This window comes from Cavenderia fasciculata (genome assembly GCF_000203815.1).
Source record: "Cavenderia fasciculata unplaced genomic scaffold Scf_ET2XIPL01COFD4-5, whole genome shotgun sequence".
Lineage (NCBI taxonomy): Eukaryota > Evosea > Eumycetozoa > Acytosteliales > Cavenderiaceae > Cavenderia > Cavenderia fasciculata.
Window position 1 is genome coordinate 1,437,866 of NW_004457695.1, and position 23,512 is coordinate 1,461,377.

At 31.5% G+C, this 23,512-nt stretch overlaps 12 protein-coding genes across 12 annotated transcripts; 7 read left to right on the plus strand and 5 right to left on the minus strand.

Moving 5' to 3' along the window:
- Window positions 1-443: 443 nt before the first annotated feature.
- DFA_08179 (uncharacterized protein) lies at window positions 444-1,585 on the plus strand (the record flags this gene model as incomplete). The annotated part of the gene is made up of 3 exons (XM_004355623.1): window positions 444-539; window positions 620-964; window positions 1,055-1,585. 3 exons carry the CDS (start codon window positions 444-446, stop codon window positions 1,583-1,585), a joined length of 972 nt encoding a protein of 323 aa, XP_004355676.1.
- Window positions 1,586-2,032: 447 nt separating this feature from the next.
- DFA_08180 (uncharacterized protein) lies at window positions 2,033-2,528 on the minus strand (the record flags this gene model as incomplete). The annotated part of the gene is made up of 2 exons (XM_004355624.1): window positions 2,033-2,261; window positions 2,338-2,528. 2 exons carry the CDS (start codon window positions 2,526-2,528, stop codon window positions 2,033-2,035), a joined length of 420 nt encoding a protein of 139 aa, XP_004355677.1.
- Window positions 2,529-2,681: 153 nt separating this feature from the next.
- Window positions 2,682-3,933, plus strand: DFA_08181 (Developmentally regulated GTP-binding protein; the record flags this gene model as incomplete). The annotated part of the gene is made up of 3 exons (XM_004355625.1): window positions 2,682-2,887; window positions 2,967-3,489; window positions 3,568-3,933. The coding sequence occupies 3 exons, from the start codon at window positions 2,682-2,684 to the stop codon at window positions 3,931-3,933; spliced, it is 1,095 nt and encodes a 364-aa protein (XP_004355678.1).
- A 112-nt stretch (window positions 3,934-4,045) lies between these two features.
- On the minus strand, window positions 4,046-4,769 carry DFA_08182 (uncharacterized protein; the record flags this gene model as incomplete). Its single annotated transcript, XM_004355626.1, has 2 exons — window positions 4,046-4,531; window positions 4,599-4,769. 2 exons carry the CDS (start codon window positions 4,767-4,769, stop codon window positions 4,046-4,048), a joined length of 657 nt encoding a protein of 218 aa, XP_004355679.1.
- A 614-nt stretch (window positions 4,770-5,383) lies between these two features.
- On the plus strand, window positions 5,384-8,753 carry gnt10 (carbohydrate/purine kinase domain-containing protein; the record flags this gene model as incomplete). Its single annotated transcript, XM_004355627.1, has 4 exons — window positions 5,384-5,539; window positions 5,615-6,594; window positions 6,996-8,515; window positions 8,593-8,753. 4 exons carry the CDS (start codon window positions 5,384-5,386, stop codon window positions 8,751-8,753), a joined length of 2,817 nt encoding a protein of 938 aa, XP_004355680.1.
- A 119-nt stretch (window positions 8,754-8,872) lies between these two features.
- On the plus strand, window positions 8,873-9,745 carry DFA_08184 (putative transmembrane protein; the record flags this gene model as incomplete). The annotated part of the gene is made up of 1 exon (XM_004355628.1): window positions 8,873-9,745. The coding sequence occupies one exon, from the start codon at window positions 8,873-8,875 to the stop codon at window positions 9,743-9,745; it is 873 nt and encodes a 290-aa protein (XP_004355681.1).
- Window positions 9,746-9,806: 61 nt separating this feature from the next.
- Window positions 9,807-11,285, minus strand: DFA_08185 (uncharacterized protein; the record flags this gene model as incomplete). Its single annotated transcript, XM_004355629.1, has 5 exons — window positions 9,807-10,050; window positions 10,279-10,576; window positions 10,639-10,848; window positions 10,919-11,071; window positions 11,162-11,285. 5 exons carry the CDS (start codon window positions 11,283-11,285, stop codon window positions 9,807-9,809), a joined length of 1,029 nt encoding a protein of 342 aa, XP_004355682.1.
- Window positions 11,286-11,581: 296 nt separating this feature from the next.
- DFA_08186 (uncharacterized protein) lies at window positions 11,582-12,593 on the plus strand (the record flags this gene model as incomplete). Its single annotated transcript, XM_004355630.1, has 3 exons — window positions 11,582-11,769; window positions 11,890-12,000; window positions 12,083-12,593. 3 exons carry the CDS (start codon window positions 11,582-11,584, stop codon window positions 12,591-12,593), a joined length of 810 nt encoding a protein of 269 aa, XP_004355683.1.
- A 143-nt stretch (window positions 12,594-12,736) lies between these two features.
- DFA_08187 (uncharacterized protein) lies at window positions 12,737-14,547 on the minus strand (the record flags this gene model as incomplete). Its single annotated transcript, XM_004355631.1, has 4 exons — window positions 12,737-13,281; window positions 13,363-13,642; window positions 13,726-14,142; window positions 14,278-14,547. The coding sequence occupies 4 exons, from the start codon at window positions 14,545-14,547 to the stop codon at window positions 12,737-12,739; spliced, it is 1,512 nt and encodes a 503-aa protein (XP_004355684.1).
- A 492-nt stretch (window positions 14,548-15,039) lies between these two features.
- On the minus strand, window positions 15,040-16,918 carry DFA_08188 (uncharacterized protein; the record flags this gene model as incomplete). The annotated part of the gene is made up of 3 exons (XM_004355632.1): window positions 15,040-15,725; window positions 15,811-16,368; window positions 16,450-16,918. 3 exons carry the CDS (start codon window positions 16,916-16,918, stop codon window positions 15,040-15,042), a joined length of 1,713 nt encoding a protein of 570 aa, XP_004355685.1.
- Window positions 16,919-17,702: 784 nt separating this feature from the next.
- On the plus strand, window positions 17,703-19,745 carry DFA_08189 (uncharacterized protein; the record flags this gene model as incomplete). The annotated part of the gene is made up of 6 exons (XM_004355633.1): window positions 17,703-18,008; window positions 18,107-18,458; window positions 18,552-18,696; window positions 18,771-18,904; window positions 18,978-19,229; window positions 19,324-19,745. The coding sequence occupies 6 exons, from the start codon at window positions 17,703-17,705 to the stop codon at window positions 19,743-19,745; spliced, it is 1,611 nt and encodes a 536-aa protein (XP_004355686.1).
- Window positions 19,746-20,828: 1,083 nt separating this feature from the next.
- DFA_08190 (uncharacterized protein) lies at window positions 20,829-23,377 on the plus strand (the record flags this gene model as incomplete). The annotated part of the gene is made up of 8 exons (XM_004355634.1): window positions 20,829-20,900; window positions 21,062-21,684; window positions 21,949-21,974; window positions 22,034-22,302; window positions 22,427-22,743; window positions 22,833-22,878; window positions 22,983-23,186; window positions 23,297-23,377. The coding sequence occupies 8 exons, from the start codon at window positions 20,829-20,831 to the stop codon at window positions 23,375-23,377; spliced, it is 1,638 nt and encodes a 545-aa protein (XP_004355687.1).
- Window positions 23,378-23,512: the final 135 nt, after the last annotated feature.

Consider the following 23,512-nt stretch of genomic DNA (forward strand, 5'->3'; position numbering starts at 1 on the left):
GCCTTGCTACTATGGTGTTGGAAAAAGGGATTGTTGCTCCAGAGTCGGTATTACTATCAAAGAGTCGTGCATTGATTGAAATGGCTTGGGGTAAGGTGGAGCAGTGGAAATTTTTCTTCAAGCTTGTTATCAAATGGAAAAAAAACAAAGATATCAGCGAAATGTCAAAACTTCATAATGAAAATATGGAAATATTGATGTGTTTACAAAACCTATTCAATGCCCCTCTCATGACATATGACATCACGGTCGTATCTTAGAAAGTTAGGCAAGCTGACCCTCCTATATGACAAACAAATATCCAAAATAAAATAATAATTTTTAATACTTTTAGGTGTTGCGGTTTTTTGTGACCAAACTTCACCAGGGAAACTCCCCATCCATTTGAACATCGCATATTCATTTTAATAAATTATACAAATAAATAAAAGATAATTATCTAGATGGAATTAAAAGATATACAATCAGTTGTTGTATGGAGATTGATCTTTCAACATTTATTTAATCGTTCACCAAAATCATTGGCTCATTTCTCAAGTGTAAATCTCTCTCTCTCTCTCTCTTTATTAATTGTATTATTTAACTTTCTATTTACTATTTTTTTTTTTATTATAAACAGACAAACAAGACAATAAGAGAAAAGATTAATGCAACTTATAATTGGAAGGAATTAGCGTTAAAGAATGTACCTCAATCAAATAACATTGCCAAGATTCTAGGTATAAATGTTGATGAAGAACCAGAGCATTCTCTAAAATGGGCATCAATGTATCAATATTATAGATTCATCTATGATGCAACTAAATTTGGTCATATTGCTCATATGAATACACAGTACCTTGAATCGGTTGCCAATGAAGATATAGCATATTTTTTACCATTCCCAGAGGTAATTCGTTTAAATTATGTTTGGTGGTACGATGTAGGAGAATTGATTAAAGATATCCCTGTAAATAATTATAAAGTATGTTATTAGAAGATAAAGAATGAAATGAATCAATACCATACTTGTTTTACTAATTCAAATGAATGATTGATTGATTGATTGATTTAGGTCTATTGGATGTTAAATTGTAACTTTACAGATACATATCAATTTGAAGTGGATATTCAAGGAGAAGAGTCCGAAGGACCACTCATAGTTGACAGAAAAGTTGAACCAACAACTGTTTATGTTAGAGAATGGAGTTATACTAGAGGTCCTGATGCTCGACCCAATCCCAATCAACATCAACTTGGTTCTACATTTTCAATGTTTTGTAAAATGCATCAAAGAGACTCTAGTTACACCAAACGAGGATTGTTCATTGCCTATATATTGTTGGTGCCTGATGATGATCTACTAAATATGCCAAAAAGGTTATTCGTCCCCACTCAACCCAAACCAACTAAACGTGCTACTGACGAAGACCGTTATCGTAAGTTGGCCAACGGTGAAGACTTTGATGATGACGATTATAACAGTGAAGACAATAATGATGACGATGATGATGATGAAGATTATCAAGATGACAGTGAAGATTGTGAAGATGACAGTGACAATTATGATAGTTGGGAAGAAGATGATGAAGAATATAGTGATTAATAGTTGGAATTTGTCCACAACCGTTGACAAATTATTTACTATTATTATTATATTTAACCAAAAAAATTATTAGTATTTATTTTCAAGTTTTTGGTTTATTATTAAGAATAAACAATTTACTTAATCATGATGAAAGTTGCTCATGATAGATAAACTCTTTGACTGATTTGTTTTTAGTGAAATAGGGAAATGTAGAGATCTCCAAATTTATATACAAACTGTGCAGACAAGATTAAATATTGAAGAGTGTCACTGTGCAACATGGCAGAGAAAAAAGATGGGGCGTCGTCACTATTACAAAAATTGGTGCCAATATCCAACACGGTGATTGTTTTGTTTGTCTATGCCTTACTCAAAGGCACGTGGTTGAGAGAACTGTAATGGAAGAGTTGGTGGCAATCATATGGGAGAGCCCTGGCACCAGGTCTTGGGTGATAGTCCCATCGGTCAATTGTAATTTAGTAATTGTATTACAATCAGTGTGCAAGTGATTTTAAAGTTGATTGTTTGTAGGTTTGGTAATAGTCTAATCAATTGGGTTTCATAGTCAAATGGCAAATGTTTTACTACTGTAGCAGCGGTAGTGTCAATACAACCTCCAAATGACCAATTTAATGTTTTGATATAATCTGAAGAGTAGATAGAGTTGACACTTGAATGGATTGACGCTAATATTCTACCATTCAAATGACCACCACCACCAGAAAAGTATATCTTTGTTCTCTGTCTAACAACCTTTAACCACCATTTACAAACCAATGCAATCTCTATCATCTCTCCAAACCCTATCTGCACGCTCTCTCTTTCTCCTCGTCTCTCCGTGTAACATTAGATTCCGATATTCGTCTGGCCCAAATCTATCATAGTCTTCATCTTTTTTTGTTTTAATCAATCTCTTTATAATATAACTTTGTACTAATAATGATAAAGATAGATGTGACATTATTAATATTAATAGTATAGTATCTTTCTTCACAAACAATAAAAAAAAAAAAAAAAGTTTGCTCTCGATCGAGAGATAAAATTGTGTAGAAATCAGATTTTACTTTATATTAGTTTGTTCAAAGATATATAGAGATAGAGATAGATAAAGAGAATGGGTATATTAGAAAAGATTAAAGACATTGAGTCTGAGATGTCTCGTACTCAAAAGAATAAGGCTACTGAACATCATTTGGGTATGCTCAAGGCCAAGCTTGCAAAGCTTCGTGCTACACTACTTGAGCCACCCAAATCATCGGGTAAGACTGGTGAAGGTTTCGAAGTACTTAAATCTGGTGATGCTAGAGTTGCTTTAATTGGGTAAATATATAAATATATAAATATATATGATGAAAGTAGTATCTAATATCTATAATGACTTTGATTCATTTGTGTATAGTTTCCCATCAGTCGGTAAAAGTACTATTTTAACAAAATTGACAGATACGCAATCAGCACAAGCAGACTATGAATTCACAACACTTACATGTATTCCTGGTGTCATTCAATACCACGGAGCAAGAATTCAATTGTTGGATACACCGGGTATTATAGAAGGTGCCTCACAAGGTCGTGGTAGAGGTAAACAAGTTATATCGGTTGCTAGAACCGCCGATCTTATATTGATGATGTTGGATTCCTCCAAGGGAGAGATTCAAAAGCGTCTACTAGAAGAGGAACTCGAAGCTATTGGCATTCGTCTCAACTCTCAACCACCCAACATTTACTATAAACTAAAGTCGGCCGGAGGTGTCAACTTTACAGCCACTCAACAATTGACAAAGGTTACAGAGAAACTCGTCAAATCTATTCTCCACGAATACAAAATATTCAATTGTGATCTTGTCATTAGATGTGATCCAACCGTCGATGAAGTTATTGATGCTATCGAAGGTAGAAGATCATATATTAAATGTTTATATGTAAATATCAAAATAACAATATATATAATATATATATATATTTATTAACCAAAACTACCTATCTATTATTTCATTTAGGTTTATAACAAGATTGATCAATTATCAATTGAAGAGACAGATAGAATATCAAGATTACCAAACTCTGTTGTTATTAGTTGTAATCTTGGTTTGAATCTTGATTTCCTTTTGGACAAGATTTGGGAATATTTAAGTTTGGTTAGAGTATACACTAAAAAGAGAGGTGAAGCTCCTGATTTCAATGATGCTGTCATTTTGAGAGCTGGTGCTTCGGTCGAACACGTATGTCAATATTTACACAAAGAACTTGCCAATCAATTCAAATATGGTATCGTTTGGGGTGTCTCTGCTAAACATTGTCCTCAAAGAGTTGGTCTTGCTCATTTATTAGATGATGAAGATGTTATACAAATTGTTAAAAAATAAAATTAAAAAGGAAATAATAATAATAATAATAATAATTAATAATTAATAATCTAAACAAAAAAGAAGAATCAAATCATTTATTTATATATTAAATGATTTTATTTAATTTAATCTAATTAAGTTGGTAAGAATAGTAAGACTTTGATAAAGTGGCAGCCCCGGGGGCGGTTGAGAAGCAAGTTTCAGCACAAACCAAACCAGTTATCGAGTAGACACCTGGAACATCACCCAAGGTGGAGAGTAAAAAGGAAATGGTATCTTTACCTGAGATTTGGTGAAGAAGTCTCTCGTATTGGAGGAAAGTGTTTCCTGATGGACCGGCAATGATGATTTGGGATTGGCCAGTACCGACAGTGACAGTGTATTGCATGGTTACTTGGATATCAGTTCCAACTGGAGCATAGGCTGGAGTAGTAGTAAAGTTGGTAATAAGAGCAGTTGGGTTGGAGTTGGTAGCACACAATTCGGCATATTGACAGACATAGATGGGGTCTGGGGTATCATAAACAATATAATTGGTAAATGAAGTATATCCAAATGCAAGACATGTTAAACTACATGAGGCAGAATAATAATCACCCAAAAGTGGACAAAGATTCTATATATAATAATTAAATAAAATTAATTTAATTAATTTAGTGATATAAAGTTTAAACTAAACATACTTGACAAGAATTAACAGATGTATTGGTGACTACGATATTTTGAATAGCACTGAATGAATCAGCCAAATTTGAAACACAAGTTCCACATGTTGGGGTATCTTGAATGATTTGTAATGAGTTACTGACTGCTACAGCAACAATCAATAAAGTTGCAATTATCTCTTTAAACATTTTCTATTAACTAGTAATATTATTATTAATTTTGTTGGACTGAATGAAATGAATTGATCAATCCAACGTGTATTTAAGAATGTATTCTTAAACCAAACACGGTATTAGATATTTTTTGAAAGATAGAAACTCTGTGAAAACCAAGACCGGTATTGTCTAAGAAGCACCCGTTTAGACCTAGTTAGGTCGTTTTTTAAAAAATCTCTGGAGATTTTTTTAGAATGAAAAGACGAAAAGCTTTGAATTGAACCAAATGATCCCAAACCTTGCACTGCATTCTTGAACACATCTTGGATTGATCAAACATTCATTTAACCGAGACCATTTTCCTTGTGTTCCAGGTATTTAGTCCTTTAGGTTTAGGGCGTTAAAGAATTTATATTTAATTTAGCCGAGGTCCAAATAACCTAATAATATTAGGGTTAATTTAAAGGAATAAATAAGAAATGACATAATGATGAACATATACAATTATCTTATACCAACTCCAAGATTCATGAAAGATGGGAGTCGAACCCTTGATGATAAATTTGGTCTAAATTAAGGAACAGTCCTGACCTTTTATTTTTTTTTTGATAAACATGATCATTTTCAAATAACATAGGCAAAAAACAATGAATAAGAATAATAATAATACAAATAGAATTATAGTATTTGGTACAACATGTATTGATACGGTTAGAATGATAGATGACTTTCCTAAAAAGGGGAGTTATATTGAAGTTGATGAAGAAATCATTGGTCTTGGTGGTGAAGCTTGTAATACATTGGTTTGTGTTATCTTTCAACTTTATATAGATAGATAGATGTATCTCTAATATTTCTTTTACTTTTTTTCATTTTAGATATGTTTATATCAATTAATAAGAGATGAAGAAAAGTTTGATTTGGATATAAACTATTTCACAACACCATTGGTAAATGATGCAAATGGTAGATTGTTGATGGATATCTTTGAAAAGAGAATTGGTAGACGTCATCAATCACTTGAAACACAATTCAATCTATTGGATAGTCAAAAGGATCAAGAGGTCATTACAAAACACAAGATGATCACACCAGTATGTGATGTCTATGTATCAAAGGATAGTGAAAGAAGTATGTTTGGTAGTGGCTTCACTGCAATCTATTCATACATGTTGGAACATTCAGAAAACATTATGAAATCTTTCTTTGATTTTTTAGAAAGAGATAATAGAAAGTATACAAATCAATGGTTTACACTTGATAATAATACACCAACCATTTCAAACAAACTTGTAAACAAATTGATTCAAGATCAATATTGTAATCTTTATATTATGGATCATCAAGTATCAGATGATATAATTGATCTTTTAAAAGAAGAGAAAGACAAAGACAAACAACAAGAAAGAGGTGTGAAATCATATATACATCAAACTAATACAAATTATTTTGGTACTAGTGGTGATAAACAAGCTAATATCGTAGCTGCAAAGGAATGGCTTTCTCGTCATCCAACGACCTTTTTGATATTGACTGATGGTGCACATGGTTTGGTGATTGGAGGTACATTGTATCATAGTGATGAAGGCAAATCATCATCGTCGTCATCATACACTGAACCAACACATTACAATGCTATACCACTTCCATCCGATCAACCAGCAATCGATTCAATAGGTGCTGGAGATGCATTCCGTGCAGGTATGTTATACTCTCTTGGCAAGGGTATCCCAATTGAAAAAGCAATTCAATTTGCCAGTGCTTGTGGAGCTCTCAATTGTCGTTACCGAGGTGGTTGTAATAATGTTCCAACTCTATCTGAAATTAAATCATTTTTAAATCAAAATGGAATAAATTGGTAATATTAAAATAATAATAATAATAATTAATAATAGTAATAATAATATTTTTCTACAATTGTGTGTGTATGTATGTTTGTTAGACTACAAATTTAATTCAAACACTTTTCTACTGTTCATATTCATAGTCACCCCCATACACACACGCTCACACATATATATTTATGGTCAAAAATCAAACATTATTTATTATTTACGTATTTCCAATCTCTATCAGTAGTAGTAATCGATTACTGATTGATTATATATATATATATATATTTATTCATCAAATAAATAATATTTCTTTTTTTTTCTATTTTTATCTATTTTTTGTCAAGATGATCCAATTATATAAATTAATATTTGTTTGTATTGGAGCATTTACATTGTTATCATTTTTCACCTATGTATCTATTAGTAAATCACATCATCAAGAAGTAGGCAATAGAAAGGGTATACCGGCATACCATACAAAGAATGATATCATTAAAACGAGTATGGGTGATGAAGAAATACTCAATGACATTTATTGGAATAAAGTAATGTCTTTGAAAAAGAAACAACATGAACAACAATTACTTCAAGAACAACAAGAATTACAAAAGTCTTCATCTTCTTCAACTTCTGCTACCACAACAACAACAACACCAACACCAAAACCAAAGAAACATCATCACAAGATAAAGATATCAAATAATACAACCAATACAAACAACTCTACCTCTACTACTACAACAAAACAAACTGAAAAATCATTAGCAATGATATCAATGGATTGTAGGAATGGTGGAATTGGATTTCAAGATAAATGTATTTGTGTTGCTCCATTTATTGGGTCGTCGTGTCAAGACATTGATTTAAAGAATAATCAATGTGTCATTAATCCAGATGATATTGCCAATCTCGGTCAATCAAATAGAAGTTATTGTGATGGTTATTCACAATCGATTCATTGTTGTTGGAATAAATACCGTACCGATAGACTCGATCAACCAATCGCACAAGAGTTGAATGAAAGAATCGAACAATTACTCTATAAACACGGTCCATGGAGTGAAAATGACAAGACTCTTTTATCTTATCTTGTTCAACATTTTGACAACAAGAAAGAACAACAACAAACAAATGATCTAAAAGATAGATATAGATTGGTAGTTGAAAATGCGAGCAATTATAGTTTGTCACATCGTAGACCGAATCTTGGGTTTGTCATTTCGTTGAATGACTTTGAATTGGATGTTGGTGGTTACGAGTTATTATTAAAGAGTATATATCGAAAGAAACACTACTATGTCGTTCATATTGACAAACAGGCAACCGACGAACAGGTCCATCTCTTGGCACAGACAACGGCCAAGTACAACAGAAATGACAATATAGTGATCATGGATAAACGATTCTTTGGCCAGGCTGGATCCATTTCACAGGTATATGCAGAGGTTGCTGCATACACCATTCTCTTTGACATGGTTAAAGAGAGAGAAAAGAAAGTGACGGGTGAGAATGGTCAACACGATTGGAGTCATGTAATCAATCTCTCACAATATGATTTCCCCGTCAAACCAATTCACCAACTCGAGTTGCTTCTCGGTCAACACATTGATTTCAATTTCCTCGAACAAGATGTGCAAAAGGATAATTCAAGATACCATCAAATATGGCAACCCAATTGTCGACGTGAAATGGAGTCGGTCCAAGATATTCACAAAAACCAACAATTGTGTGGCAAGTTTGAAATGGCCGCCACCTTTAATCGATCGACTTTTAGTGAAGGTTCTCAATGGCATTTTATCAACAAACATTTTGCTTCACATATAGTCTCTGATATCGATTCAATTGAACATCTATTCTCATTTAAACATACATTGATTCCAGAAGAAATTAGTTTCCAATTTATTTTTTCAAAATGGAATATATCACCAAAGAAACGTGAAAATTGTAAATTCAAAAGAATAGAACAAGTAAATGATAGATATATATATATATTAATCTTTCTATTTATTTTAATTTTTTAGATAATTATAGATATATACCATGGAATAATGAAAAATTAGAAGTTGGTGAAAATGATTTAAATAATTTCAAAATTGCAATGTTTACAAATAGAGTTTATAGAAATGAAATTAGAGAATCGATTATTGATAGATATTTAGATTTTAGAAATCAATTAAATTAAAATTAAAAATAATAAATAATTACAAATTACAAAACAAAAAAAAAAAACAAAAATAATCAAAAGATTTGGATTGATTGTCAAAAGGTGATCTCTTTTCATTTTCATTATAATTTAAATTAATGATGATATTAAATATATTAATAATTGATATAATAATTCAATTGATTGGATTAAGATGGTCAATTATAAACAAATCAGAGAAATATTATGATTTGGCAGGTACAAGTGCATTTGTATTGTGTACATTGTCAACTATATGGTTTGGTCATGCGTACTGTTCTACGAGAAGTTTGGTGGCTGCATTGATGATCATAGTATGGGCATCGAGATTGGGGTACTTTTTGTACTCTAGAATCACTCGATTCACAGACAACCCAGGTGTAGATAAAAGATTCGAAGGTGTACGTGATAAACCAAAGATCTTATCATTCTATTGGTTCATGCAAACACTTTGGGTATTCCTAGTCATAGTTCCATTACTCTTACTCAACAAAACACAATATCAAAGTTATCAACAATTCGGTCAACAACAACAACAACAAATAACACTAGACAATATCAATGATCACTTTAACAATCATAATCTATTCAATCTAGTTGATATTGGTTTAATGGTATTATGGTTGTTTGGATTCTCAATAGAGTGTATTGCAGATCTTCAAAAAAGAAAGTTTCATCTCAACCCCAACAATCATGGTAAATGGATTGCAAGTGGTCTTTGGAACTACAGTCGTCATCCAAACTATGTAGGTGAAATAATAGTTCATTGGAGTATTTATGCATTTTGTGTTCGTGGGTATCCATCAATCGATGGATCTTTGACATGGTCACTAGTAGCTTTGGTCGCTCCCCTCTTTGTCACATTTCTCATGACTAAAATATCAACTCCCATGTTGGAGAAACTAGCCGACAACAGATGGAAAGGTAATACTCATTATGATAGATACAAACAAACAACTCCAAAATTATTTCCTTTTCCAACAATAAATTAAAAAACAAAGAAAGAAATTATAATTATAATATTATATTATATTATTTATTTGTTTTATTTATTTATTTATTGACAATATTTAATATTAATTTATCAGTTTGAAAATCTTGAGTAAAGTTTTGGTAATGAGAACTTCTCATGGCGGTTGCATTCTCGCCATCGACCCAACCAGTGAGTAAGAGGATAGTGGTGAGAGCAGAGGAGTGGAATATTAATGGTACAAAGCCATGTGATCTGGTGAAAAAGTAGTATGCCATCATGTGACCACCGACAACGGTCGACAAACCTAAAAGTCTTGACCATGTTCTATTTAAATCGAAATAGAGTATATGTGTAAGAGGACCATGCGACGCATGAATCAAATAAGAGTAAAAGAAAAAGGCTGGTGTTTTCACCCATCCCATTTGCCATCCAAATATATTGATAAACGTGTCCAACAGATACACCTCTGACTTTGAAAAATGGTCAAGTGAAAATATACGATAGGACAATCGTTTTAAAAGCGAGTTGGATGGTTGGATTCTTTGTACATACTCTGCCTCTTCTTCAAAGCCATTATAATCCAGACAATGATTAGTGGCGTAGATGGCCATCATATTAAGTGCGATCCTTATTGTATTATAAGTAGGAATACCAGTCTTTTCCTCCAATACATATTGAGCCAATGTTTTGAATATCCCCGAAAAATAAATTGGTAATCTTATATCCTTTCTTTCAATCACTACTCTTGCCACTGCTTGCATCAAATAGAATTTAACTGGGTATGGTATTCTATGATTATCAATTTTTAATACTGTACTTAGATATGAAAATGGTATCTCATCAAGTGGTGCTAAACAAATAATAATTGATTAGTTTTTAAATATTATTATTTCTTTTCTTTACTTTACTTACCAACATAAAGTACATTTTCAATAGTATAAACTAAATGACCAAGAATATAACTATCAAAACTATTATAATGAGTATCAACTTGGAATTTAGTCAATGGTGATCTTTGGACTTCATAATCTTGAATAATTGCTGCATGATTACATAATATACATATTAAATTATTAATATCTGCTTCTGTTGATAATAGTCTACAAAATGCATTATTTTGACCTAAAAATCAAGTATAATATAATATTAGTGATTAGACCCGGGTCGATTTTGATTTAAATCACTCTCTTACCAGAAACAGAAGATATTCTTTCAAAGAAATCTAATTCCTCGTCCGTGTATTCTTGAAAGGTTGTTGATATTTGAGCCAAATCATATATTTTTGATGAAGTATCATGTGATAATAAATCTGGAATATTACCTTGAGTATATCTTAAAAATGGATCTAAATCAAACAAATGATTGATAATTAGAATATGATAGCAATATTTATAGTTGATCCAAAGGTTATTAACCCTAAAACTACACTACATACAAACTGAACAAAGTGTTACACCAGCCAACACTGAACATACAATTGCATCCTTTTTACCCAACGATTTCATAAACCCTGTTGCTATATCTTTTAAAGGTGATAGTTTAGAGTATAATACTGACATGATTGTTTCTATCTATCTCTATCTCTCTCCCCTTATCTCTCTCTATACGTTGTAAATAATAATAAATGCTTGAGCAGCAGATGATGAGTTGTCATAGTTGATGGTATAAAAATATCTTGTATTTTTTGCAAATTAATTCTTAAACTCAGGTCGTCTTTGTTTGTTTTGTAAAAAAAAAAGAAATTAATTATAACAAAAATTGATTCGGTCGTTTTTTATCGTTTTTTTTGTAAGCATCACAGTTTTATCACTTGTATATATATTTCATTAAAGTAAATATCAGAGAAAAAGAAAGAATGGGAGGAGGTAACAAGAGACCAATAGGAATAGAAAAGAGAAAAGCCTTTATACATAATCCAAACAGTAAAAAGACTGAAAAGATTGCACAGATGCCAAACGAAGGTCTATGTCAAGACTGTCATGATACTATCGAATGGAGAAAGAAATATAGAAAGTATAAACCATTGTCAATGGCTGGTAAATGGTAAGATAGAATAAAAGAATAGAAAGAAAAGAAAAAGAAAGAACATTATTTTTAATTATACCTCCCTCCTCCATCCCTACCCTATATCATTATATCTATCTCTATTTGTTTGTTTTATAGTGCACATTGTACTCAAAGAAAGGTTACAAGAGCTTATCATGAATTATGTGAAGATTGTGTAAAGAAATTAAAGGTTTGTGCTAAATGTCACAAGGCTAAAGAAATCGTTGCGTATGTTATCTTAGTTTTCAAACGAATATGTAAATAGAGTTATTAATTTTCAATCAATTTATATTTATTTATTGTAATATAGTGAAATAACTGATCCAAAAGATAGAGAAAGAGATGAATTAAAGTTAAAACATGCATTGTATATGATGACTGAAAGTGATAGAAGAACATTTTATAGAGAACTTGAAAAGGAAGAAAATCCAGAGAAAAAGAAGAAAAATCAAGATAATGAAGAGGAAGATGACGACTCTGATTATAGTGATGAAGAAGAGGAAGAAGAAGAAAAAGAAATCAAAAAGTTAACTAAAAAGACAAATGAAGTCCGTATCTTTAACAATGACAAGGTTAAAGAGGTTTTGGAATTGACAAAGAAACAACAACAACAACTACAAGACAAGGATTTGGATCAAGACGAAGAATCTTATAAAAAGATTAAAGAACAATTTAAATCTCAACAACCAACTCAACAATTAACTAAACAACAAGATGATGATGAAGATGAAGATGAAGAGGATGAAGATGAATTTGATGACGAAGATTTTGATGATGAAGATTTTGATGACGAAGAAGATGAAGATGAAGAAGATAACTAATAATAATAATAATAATAATTAATAATAATTAATAATTAATAATCAATAATATAAATACATTATTGTAATAATTTTTTTTAAAATATATATTTATATTTATTTATTTATATAATTTAATTTCCTTTCCTTTCCTTATATTTTAATTAGTTTGAAGGTGAAATGGAAACATTAATGATACTACCATTAATGGTATTTGAATTTGGAATGATATTAATAATATTATCACTGATAATGGTTAGGGTAGCTTCACCAGATGTGATTTGTGCATTGACTCCAGAAGAGTAGTGGAATTGACGGTTAAAGTAGATTTCAGTTGGTTGGGTGATGGCAGTGTTGATCTTGTAAGAGAATAAAAATTGTGATGTTGTAATGTCAAAGTACATAGAGATTGGTTCACCTGCGATGGCTCTGGCATAGGTACGAGACAGTGTCATTACCTTTTCAACATCTAGACTACCGTCGGCCAAATAGAGTGATTCCTCTGGTCCAGAAGTAGTAATATCATTGTAGAATTTGTATTGCCAATAGGTCCATGATTGAAGATGACGATCAGCTTGTTCCATCATATAGGTAATCATCTCCATTGATTTGGTTGAGTTTCCAATAGCACCAAATTCAGTCATAAATCCACCTCCTCCCAATCTCTTTAAATCTTTCATTGCTCCTGATAAAAATACTTCATTCTCATCTACATACAATCCAAAAAAATAAACAAAGTAAATATAATATTATTAATTAATAGTCTTTCCTTTTTGTTTTCTTTACTTACCATCACATAAACCAATATAACGAGGACCACTACCAGAAGTACCACAATAAATATGATATGATAGAATTTGACGATTATTATATTCGATACCACCTGGAGTACCTGGAGTAAATTGTGAATCGTAAACATCGACCAAAGACTTTTCAAACATGACACAATGTTGATCATCAATATCACGAATAGCTCTATTGATAGTATTGTAAAGTGGTGCTAAATTGACTCTATCAGCATGTCCCAAATCAACAAGTAATAATGGATCTTTATAAACATCTCCTCCCCACTTGAAATAGATAGATAAATAAAAAGGGTTGTTAATTATTATTATTTTTTCAATATACTTAAATAAGTTTGTTTGTAACTTACAGGTTCATTAATAATTTCATAACCAATAACAGTATTTGAATCAACAAAAGTTGTAGCTAAAAGTTGCCAATATTTAACAAATTCGTCTAGGATACCATCGACATTATCATAGAGTGATTGGAAGGCAGCTCCAACTTGATCGGAAAAGTAGTATTGTGCAAATTCTTTGGACAAGCATTGTTCGAGATTTGGATACAATGTTGTATTGTCGACTGGATATGGACTGGCAACTGGACTTGGGAATGCCCTAGTATCTGGGACAGCAACAGCCCAATCAGGGATACCTTCACCACAGAATCTTCTATTAATCAAATCTTGATGGAAATCAATAATAGTATAGATACCATTATCTCCCAATGTATCAACTATTCCTTTCATTACATTAACATAGGTTTGATTAAATTCATCTCTTTCTGGCTAGAAATTAAAAAAAGAAAAAGAAAAAGAAAAAGGAAAAGAATACAAAAGAAAAGAAAAAGGTAAGTATTATTTTTATATAAAGTGTACATTGTATTTGTTGTTGTTGTTGTTGTTTATATTTATATTTATTACCTCTACACCAGGCCACATAACACCTAATCTAATTGCATTGAAACCCCATGATACAAGATTATCAATATCCTCTTGACAAAGAGAGTTTTGAGGATCAAAGGTATCTGTATCGGGATGCCAAGGGAAGATTTTGTATACTGCATTGAGACCATGGAATATACGAACACGTCCATACTCATCAATTAGATTCTGTGTATTAACATCAACTTGAATGAATGCTTTACTACATCCAACTATTAAAACTACAAATAGTAGTAATAATAGTTTCATTTTAAAAAGATTATATAGATAGATAGATAGATATAACTATATTATATATATAATGAATGAAAAGTGTAAGATGTGAATGAAATGATAAGTTGGGAGTGTCTCTTTATAAAGATGAGACGTCAACGGATTTTGAAGGTGTAGGAGAATGTAAAAGAGGAATCTGTTCAATTCCCTATTCCCGAATAATATCTACTCTCAAAAAAGGAAAATTAATAGTTTGATGTGATGCAATGAATAAAATTTATCTTAATATATATAAATATAAATATATATAGATACAATATATTTAACTTTGTAACATTATTATTATTATTATTTATTATTACTCTTTGTTTCATCCTCTCTCTTTTTCTAATCTTTATAAAATTTGAAAAATAATCATTGAGCAAACAAACAGATTTATCTTATAGATGCATAATAATAATAATAAAGTAATTTTCAAGTGTTATGAATAGAATAGTGAGTGTATTCAATAGGTGTGTTTATAGATGATCAACAAGTATTTGACAAAGAGTGTGTGAAACCATCACGTAAACCACTCCAAATTAATTGACCATTGGAGTTTAACATAACAAATTCTGGCATACCTGGAATGGAAACCAAGTAGTTTGGTTGGGCATCGATAAACCCTCTAGGTATTTCTGTCGAGTATGTATTGACACATCCAGTAGATGGGTTGGTAACTGTGAATACAAACTGACCTACACTATTCCAACCAACCGATTTTGTATATTCCCTGTAAGAAGAATAATCAGGAACCAATGTGACAGCCTTTCCATCAGAGATGAAAAACTGTACAGTTGTCAAGAGCGAATAGGTATTTGTGTTGGCTACGATGATGGCATTGCTCAAGCTAGACGTCCAAGTGTTTCCTTGTTTGAGATAATTGGTAAATGATGGTGTAGGTACGTTAAATTGACCCCATGCAGCCATATTGGATATTCCATCATGTGTAATAAATCCCCAATTTACATCCCAACCATCATTTGGTGGAACATAGAGGTAACGAGAATAATCAATTGATTTTTCAGCTCCACACCAAATCAAATCACCTCTTTTATTCTTTGAACAAAAATTACCGTCACTTTGAATTGTCAATATATACGGTCCTTCAACTCTACCGGTACCATTATTATTTAACTTTGTCCATTTTAATTGTCCTGGGTAATTTGGGTTTTCTAGAACAATCAAACAAAAATAAATATTTTTGAGTTAGAGCTGCAACTTTTTAAAATATATTTGTTTGTAGTGAGTGATACATACGAACCCAAAATTGGATGTCACCAGTTGTTGTTATCGTTAGATAGTCACGACCATTTGTGATAAATTGGCCAGGTTCGATTTGGTTATTTGTAGTTGATTGGGAATCGAGGAAGTTACCTGGGATCAATGAGTAGAATCCAGGCATCGATGTACTTGTACCAAATCTACCCCACACCATCTTTCCTGCTGCGTTTTGGATCACAATACCCCAAGGACGGTTGTATGAACCTGGTGGGAGAATATTCAAGTACATTCCACCAAGACCTTGTGAATAGGTACAATAGGAAGGGTATCCGGGTCTATAGCTACAAAGATTTCCATCATTACCAAATACACCGTAAGGAACTGAACTGTATTGTGGTGTGACACCATCCGACGTCCACAAAGTGGTTCCAGCAGGAGAGACAAAAACAAATTGACCGGTAAACGTTAGCACCAAACTGTAATCATTGATGGTCAAGGTGAAACCAGGGCTTAAAGCTCTCCCATCACCAATAATAAATGCACCTTGTGTCAATGGAATAGTATTTCTATTGAATACAGGTGAAAGATAAGTACCTATGATAATAATGATTGATCAATCATTCAACAAGTTGTTAGAATTATATAAACTGATATACTAATATATAATTTACATACTTTGATATTTTCTATACATTTGGTATCTAAAATTTAGATCATCAAAAGCACCACAAGGTTGCATGTATCCATGAAGCTTTCCATCATTATAAACTTGTGCACATTTACCGGTCGATCTACTAACAATTTGGAAGATATCAGGGTAAGATGGTGATGTGATGATATTCCAAAACTGATTTGGATTGGAGCGGCTACAGGTAACAGATACGACATTTTGACCATTGAAATCTAAACACAAGTTGCTTGCAACATTGATAAACTGACCATTAATAGTGTATCTCCATTTCTGATTTGCAGTGCTTCCTCCACAGAGAACTGCATCAACATCAGATATCGTTGTGGTTAGACCTTGTAAGCAAAACTTTGAAGCTGGATTAAAAAATTGATATATCTCTTGAGCATTGCTGACAGAAGAGAATCCTATCAGCATGCAGACAAATATACATAATAAATAAGAGTATAACATCATTGGTTTTTTTAAAATGAACAATAAGATAAGATGATCTCCTTATGTTGATCAAACAAGAAGAGCAACAATAAAACAATTTTTTTTTTTTAGTTGTTCTTGGCAAAAAGCCACCTCGACAAATCATGATTGCATCGGAGAATACCCTTGTGATAGAGTAGAGTATAAAATAAATTAATTTAAAGTTCTAATAAACAATTAGAGGCTTCTTTTTTAAAAAAGTTAATTCAATGCATTAATTATTTAATTGCGACCCATTGCATCAATATCTTCATTTTAGGAGTATCATACATAAAATAACACTTTTCAACTATTGGGAAAGTGATATTCCTTTTGTGTATCGGGGGGTGTACTACTTGACTTGTCACATGCACCAAGGGCTCCTCTCCTCGTGCACTCTTGTGTCGTTTCGATAGATATTTCAAAAATTTGGTATCCATCCGAAAAACTAGGTGTCCACATGTCTTTATCCCATATCGGGTATAGTTTAATTATGACATGTGTCATCATATTCCGAATTTTTGCATCGACCCTCACGTGACATACCCTACCCAGAAAATAATATCCTTTCCACTGCGCAGTCCATCCTTCAACAAAGTATACAGTACAAAAAAGCAGTGGATCAGTGATTATCATCCCTTCCAGGGCTTTGTGTTAGCTTACATAGTTTTAAATATCTAAAGAAATATTCATTATAAATACCTGTACTTTTTGGACAATAGAAAATCATCATTAGTTGAAATTTTTAAAAACATATAACTTTTTTGTTTGTATAAATAATTTTAAAATGTTATCCAAAAAACACCACCACCATCACCATCATCATAAACATGAACATGTTCCTCATATCAAAAAAGCAACTGCACAACAAATGAAAGAAGCAAGGGAAAAGTACCTAAAAGAAGGAAAGAGGGTTCTAATTGGCGACCTAACTGATGCCCAAAGAGAGGCCATTCACCAAAGAATTGAATCTGTTGAAAAGATGCAACAAAAAGATGGTGATTTCTTAAGCTCCACCGATTGGGGTAATATCATTGGATTAGTACTTAGTTTTACTCCTTATGTTGGTTCATTCCTTAAAGTTGGATTTGGTGTATGTAAAAATTAAAAAAAAAAAAAATAATTTTAAAAATTAATTATATAAATATTAATCAAAGCTAATATCATTTTTAAATTTTAATATATCTTTAGATTATTTGGGGAAAAATCTTCTCAACTGATGGTAAATATATCACCCAAGATCAATTCCAATCAGAGATGGCATCTCTCTATCAAAAGATTGAAACCATGTTGAATGAGAAATTGGAGGATAGTGAAATGAATAGATGTATGGCCATGTTTATCGATTGTCAAAATCGGGGAAACAATTTCAATGATCTCCTTACTCTATTCGTTGATAGACATCATGCAAAAGTTGGTATGGTCCCAAACAAGAATGTTGATTACAGAGTTGAACCACCTGCTCATTTACTTGAACTTGATGATGACACACTTCTTCAAATGATCAGAACTCAATTCTTGGCTTATCGTGACTTTTTAGAAGGTAAATATTAATCTATAATTATATATATATATTTTATTTATTAAATTTTTAATCAATCACTTTTTTTCTTTTTTTCTTATTTTTATTTTATAGGTGCTCTTATCAACTTCTCACAACCATTGTATGCTCATATCCTTGGTAGTCTTTATGGAATGACGATGTTGATTTATTCCAATTTTATGAGAGATGCTTGTTTCCAAGCATCTGCATGGGGATTCCCATCGGATTATATCTATGGGTATGTTTTAAACTATTTAATTGTTTTTTTTTTTTATACATTTGTAATTAATTATTTTAATTAAACTTTAATAGGAGTGGTGATGTAAAAGGTATTCAACAAACTCTTCATGATAAAACTCAAGATTTCCATTATTATCTTGCAAGATGTAACCTTTACTATGAATTGCAACTCATCAAACCAGCAGTTGCTTGTCATCCAGCAATTAGTATGAATATTTATACTCTGAATTTACCTTTTCTTTAATTATACTAAACAATCAAATTAATTTATTTCTATAGACCTTCCAGATGATGGTTATAAATTGTTCGGTCAGATTAATAATCTCGATCTCTTTGAGTACTATTGGAGCACACCACTCAAGTGTATTGACAACCCCGATTCCAATGGAAACTTTCAATGTTTTGAACCAACAGGTGTATGCAAGATATTCAAGATTGACCCATCTAAAAGTTCAAACCCAATCAATGCTGACCCTCATTTTGATACTGTATCTGGATATAAACCAACTTATATTCCTTTTATGGCAAACTGTAAGTTAAAAAAAAAATATATTTATTTTATTCTATTAAAATTTCAATATTCTTCTTTTACTAATTGATTATCAATTATTAACTATTATAATAGCTGGTCCAAAATATACCCTCCAAAGAAGTGGTAATTTCTTTGTATATTTGACTGTCACCTTTGCAATTTATGATACACGTATTGGTAGTGAATGGGATCTTTTACTCAACGGTAAAAAGGTATTAACTCTTAATACTACTCCTGCAGATGATGGTTGTCTTAGAGGACCAAGAATGAGTTACTACTATGAAGAGTGGATGGTCTCTTACCAACAACAACAGGCATCTACTTATATTACCTGCAAGTTTGATTTACAGGATTACTTTTACAGTGTTGATGTTCAATTAAATGGAAATGGAGGATTACTTAATTCGGTTGAAGTATCTTACCCAAATTATCCTGGCAAGGATTTTGTCAAGGTCAACATCCCAAAGTTAGAAGGAAACTTGTCTCATCCAAAGAAACCAGTACAGAAATTTTAATCTAATAGATATCATTCTCTAATAACTGCTACAAATTAAATGAAGAGTTGAAAAATCCTCACCAAAACTTCAACAATTGTTTGAAAAAAACTATAAATAATTTTAAATAAAATAAAATATTATTAATAATCAATCAATAGATAGATTGTTTAAATGTATTAATGTAAAACTTACAGCTTGTGGTTTCTATTTCAATAAATGATTTTACTAGAGGGAACAAAACTTGAAAAAAGTTGACCTGATTTCATTTGGTATCTGGTCAACCAAATATCAATGTACACATTGGTCTTTTAAAAATGCAATTGTTTGATTGTTGAATCCAACTTGTTGTACCATTGGTAAACAATGCAAACTTTGTACCATACTCGAGACCTGTTAGAACCAAGTGAAGGGTGTCTGCGTCTTCTTGGCAGTCATGCTTGAAAGTTTGGTGTTTGAAGCAATCAACTTTGATTGTCTTTAATGGGTGGCCGCCCATTAAACACCAACAACTGCATCTGTACAGTGTCGGTCATGAGATGGTTGTTGTACGTGAATAGAAATACACTCCCTTGATACCTAGGTATTTCAGGCTCTCCCAGATTCCCAATGGTTGATATTTGTTTTGTGTTCATACCATATAAGCTTTGATTCGGTCTGGTTTCTAGATACCAAAGTTATTATGATCTCTTTGAATGAATAGAACTAAAGAGAGTGAAAGAGAGACTGAGAGACTGAGATCACCACCACACTCACAAATTTTAAATATTAATATTAAGTTAATAATTTTACAACTTTATTGGGTGAGAAGTTCACAGTAGTGTTAACATATTTTAAAACCCATATTAAATAGAATAATAATAAATAGAATAATATAGTATTTCATCTATGAATAGTTTATTATACTTGAATTCTTCAAGTTATTATGTTAAATATTTGTAATGAAGAGTTTTATTTCAACGGCATTTTAAATAACATCAATGTGTTCACCTATCAACAAGGTATAGTCCACCATTTGTTGTTGAATCATTTAATATTGTTTCGCCTGGTGATGAAACTGCATTTGTTAACAAGATGGATTCACTATCTATTGGAGAATTCATAATGATTGCAATCAGTTCAAGTCTACCTTTTATAAACGATTCAATCATTAGAGCTTGTTCATCGATTGGAAGTGTTAATATTTATCATCATCGAGTGCCGAATCGAACAAGGTGATTGCCATTGTCACCGTCGTTCCAGAGGGAAAGGATGGTAGTTATTTGGGTCTATCCGACACAACCATTGAAACGATCAAGCAGACTCTAGCAAGCCGATATATCGATGAATTTATTAAGGGTGGCGCTAGTAAATGGATACTTGTTTCAGTTTTGGAAGCTGGCTACGGTGGTCGTGTTGTCGTTAGCGAGTATGCAACATCTGCCAATACTTGCACTGTCACTTTTTATCCAGAACCTTGTGGAACTTTCTCTGATTTTCAAATATCAGTAGGTTCTTGTAATAGTGTCTATTCAGGGGCACAAAGTTATATCTACTCTGATTGTGAATGGACACGTGGTGGTGGGGATGGATTATCAATGGTAGTTTTTGCTAATCAATACAGAGGTTCAAACTTTATGAAAATTGTAGCAGACGACCGCAAAATCAACTCTCAATTTGAAATTGCAGTGTCAAAAGCTGCCGATTTCATTTTAAATCGAATTCCTGTTGGACCATTGGTTATAATGTCTCTGAGTATATCACCATCGTCGACATTTACAATTCCTCAAGACCTAATAGATGCATTAAGAACTTTGGGTTCCAATCTTTGTAGTAAAATCAATAATCAATCATTATATGCATTGATTGGAAGTCCTCCTGGTTCAGTTCCAGAACAAATATCACAGACCGGCCCTGTATCTCTATCAGGATGTTTTCATTTATTCAAAAATCATTTGAAATCAAAGCAATTGGAAAAGGTGTAAGTAAAATGCATTTTATCCCTTTAATACTTTTTTTTTATTAATATTTTGATAGGTTGATAAAAATGGAGGAGATAGTTATACAAAGTTTTTTATTAATTCTCAAGAAATTGAAAAATCTACCACTCCAAACTATCCTGCTGTTTCATCAATGAGAATATTAAAACAGAATAATAAGTACTCTGATATTATGACTCTATTTTAATTAATGATACCAATGAAATCAAGATAAATGAAACCATTGTCGTTGGATCACTTTCTAGTGACAATGTCAAAGTTGGTACAATTTGTATGTACATAAAAAGAAATAATACTCTAAATAATAAATATTAATATCATCCTACATAGTTAAAAGTATAAAAGTAAAAGAGACAGTATTTGAATTTATTAAATCATTACCAAAAGGAACAAAAGTTATTTGTCAAACAACCAGCAATAATATATCTAGTAACAAACAGAGATTAGCATTTCAAATGATTGGAGGATGTAAATATGATATGAAACAACCATATGATGCTCTCTACACGATAATTGGCATAAAAGGATCTTCTCCGGGATCAGCAATGGAGATGCATTCAGAGATCAAATCAAAGATTGGAATGGGTTCTTTTGAAAGAGTAAATCCTTTGAAGAGACGGAACGAGTGACCACATAAATTACATTAATTAATCAAGTTTAATTCATTAAAAATATATATATTCTTTGAGGGAAAAAAATGAACTTCAAGAAACAAAATAAAAGAGAGATATGATTACTGATCTTTCATTCAGTAGTTTTAATTATCATTTGTACAAAGAGATAATAATTCAAAAAGAAACAATGACAATCAAGAATCAATGTATTATTATATGGGTAGAAGGATGCTTATCAGATAGTTTTCAATCAATCACAGAGAATAAGAAATTGAATCATTTAAATAAAGTGGTACAAGAAGGTTGTGTAGGTCAATTATTAGTTTTAAACAACGACACTAATAGTAGTACTAGTATATCAGAGTTTAATCAAGTATTGGGTTTCAATATTGATCAAGATATTACATTTAATCATTTCACTAAAAGGTAAAATAAGAAACGTTGGTCTTCTTTTTGATGTGTTACTAATAACAAAAGTGATTGATTCCCTACCACCTAGATTTAATAATTTAAAGTTACAAATATATACAAATGATCAAACGTTTAATGATTACTATCGCAGTAAACAGTTCAATATTAAATATTTGGACAATGTTGTTGACAATGCAGCAGCAAATGAAATCATATCTAATGACCAAGATGAAATGTTGATTCTACATTTAAAGTCTACATCACTCGAATCTGTAGATCAAATCATTCAATCTATCCAAAATGCAGATAAAAATAAGGATGAACAATACTATTATATCAATATACTTGCAAATTATAGTAATCAATCATCGGTGGTTGTTCCATCAGTCAATGACAATACTATCCCAGAATGGTTTGTTCCTCCTGTTCAAAGTTATCAAAAATATGATGGTAAAATGGTTGAACCAAGGTACCGTATATTATATATTGTCTCTCATTCATTCTCTTCTAACTATATTTATATTTATATTTATTTATTTATTTATTAATTTATTAATTTATTTTTTAGACTTTTATCACCATGGTTTGGTATTTATTGTCATCCAACATGGACAAGAAAAGATTCATGTCTTTATTTCTCAGATTCTGAATTTATCAAAGGATCAAATGGAAAAATATTATTATTACAATATCTTAAGGATCTCGCATTCAAACTTGGTAGAATCCCAAAATATGGTGCCTAAATTAACATATAATATACTTTTTAGTTTAATTTAATATATTT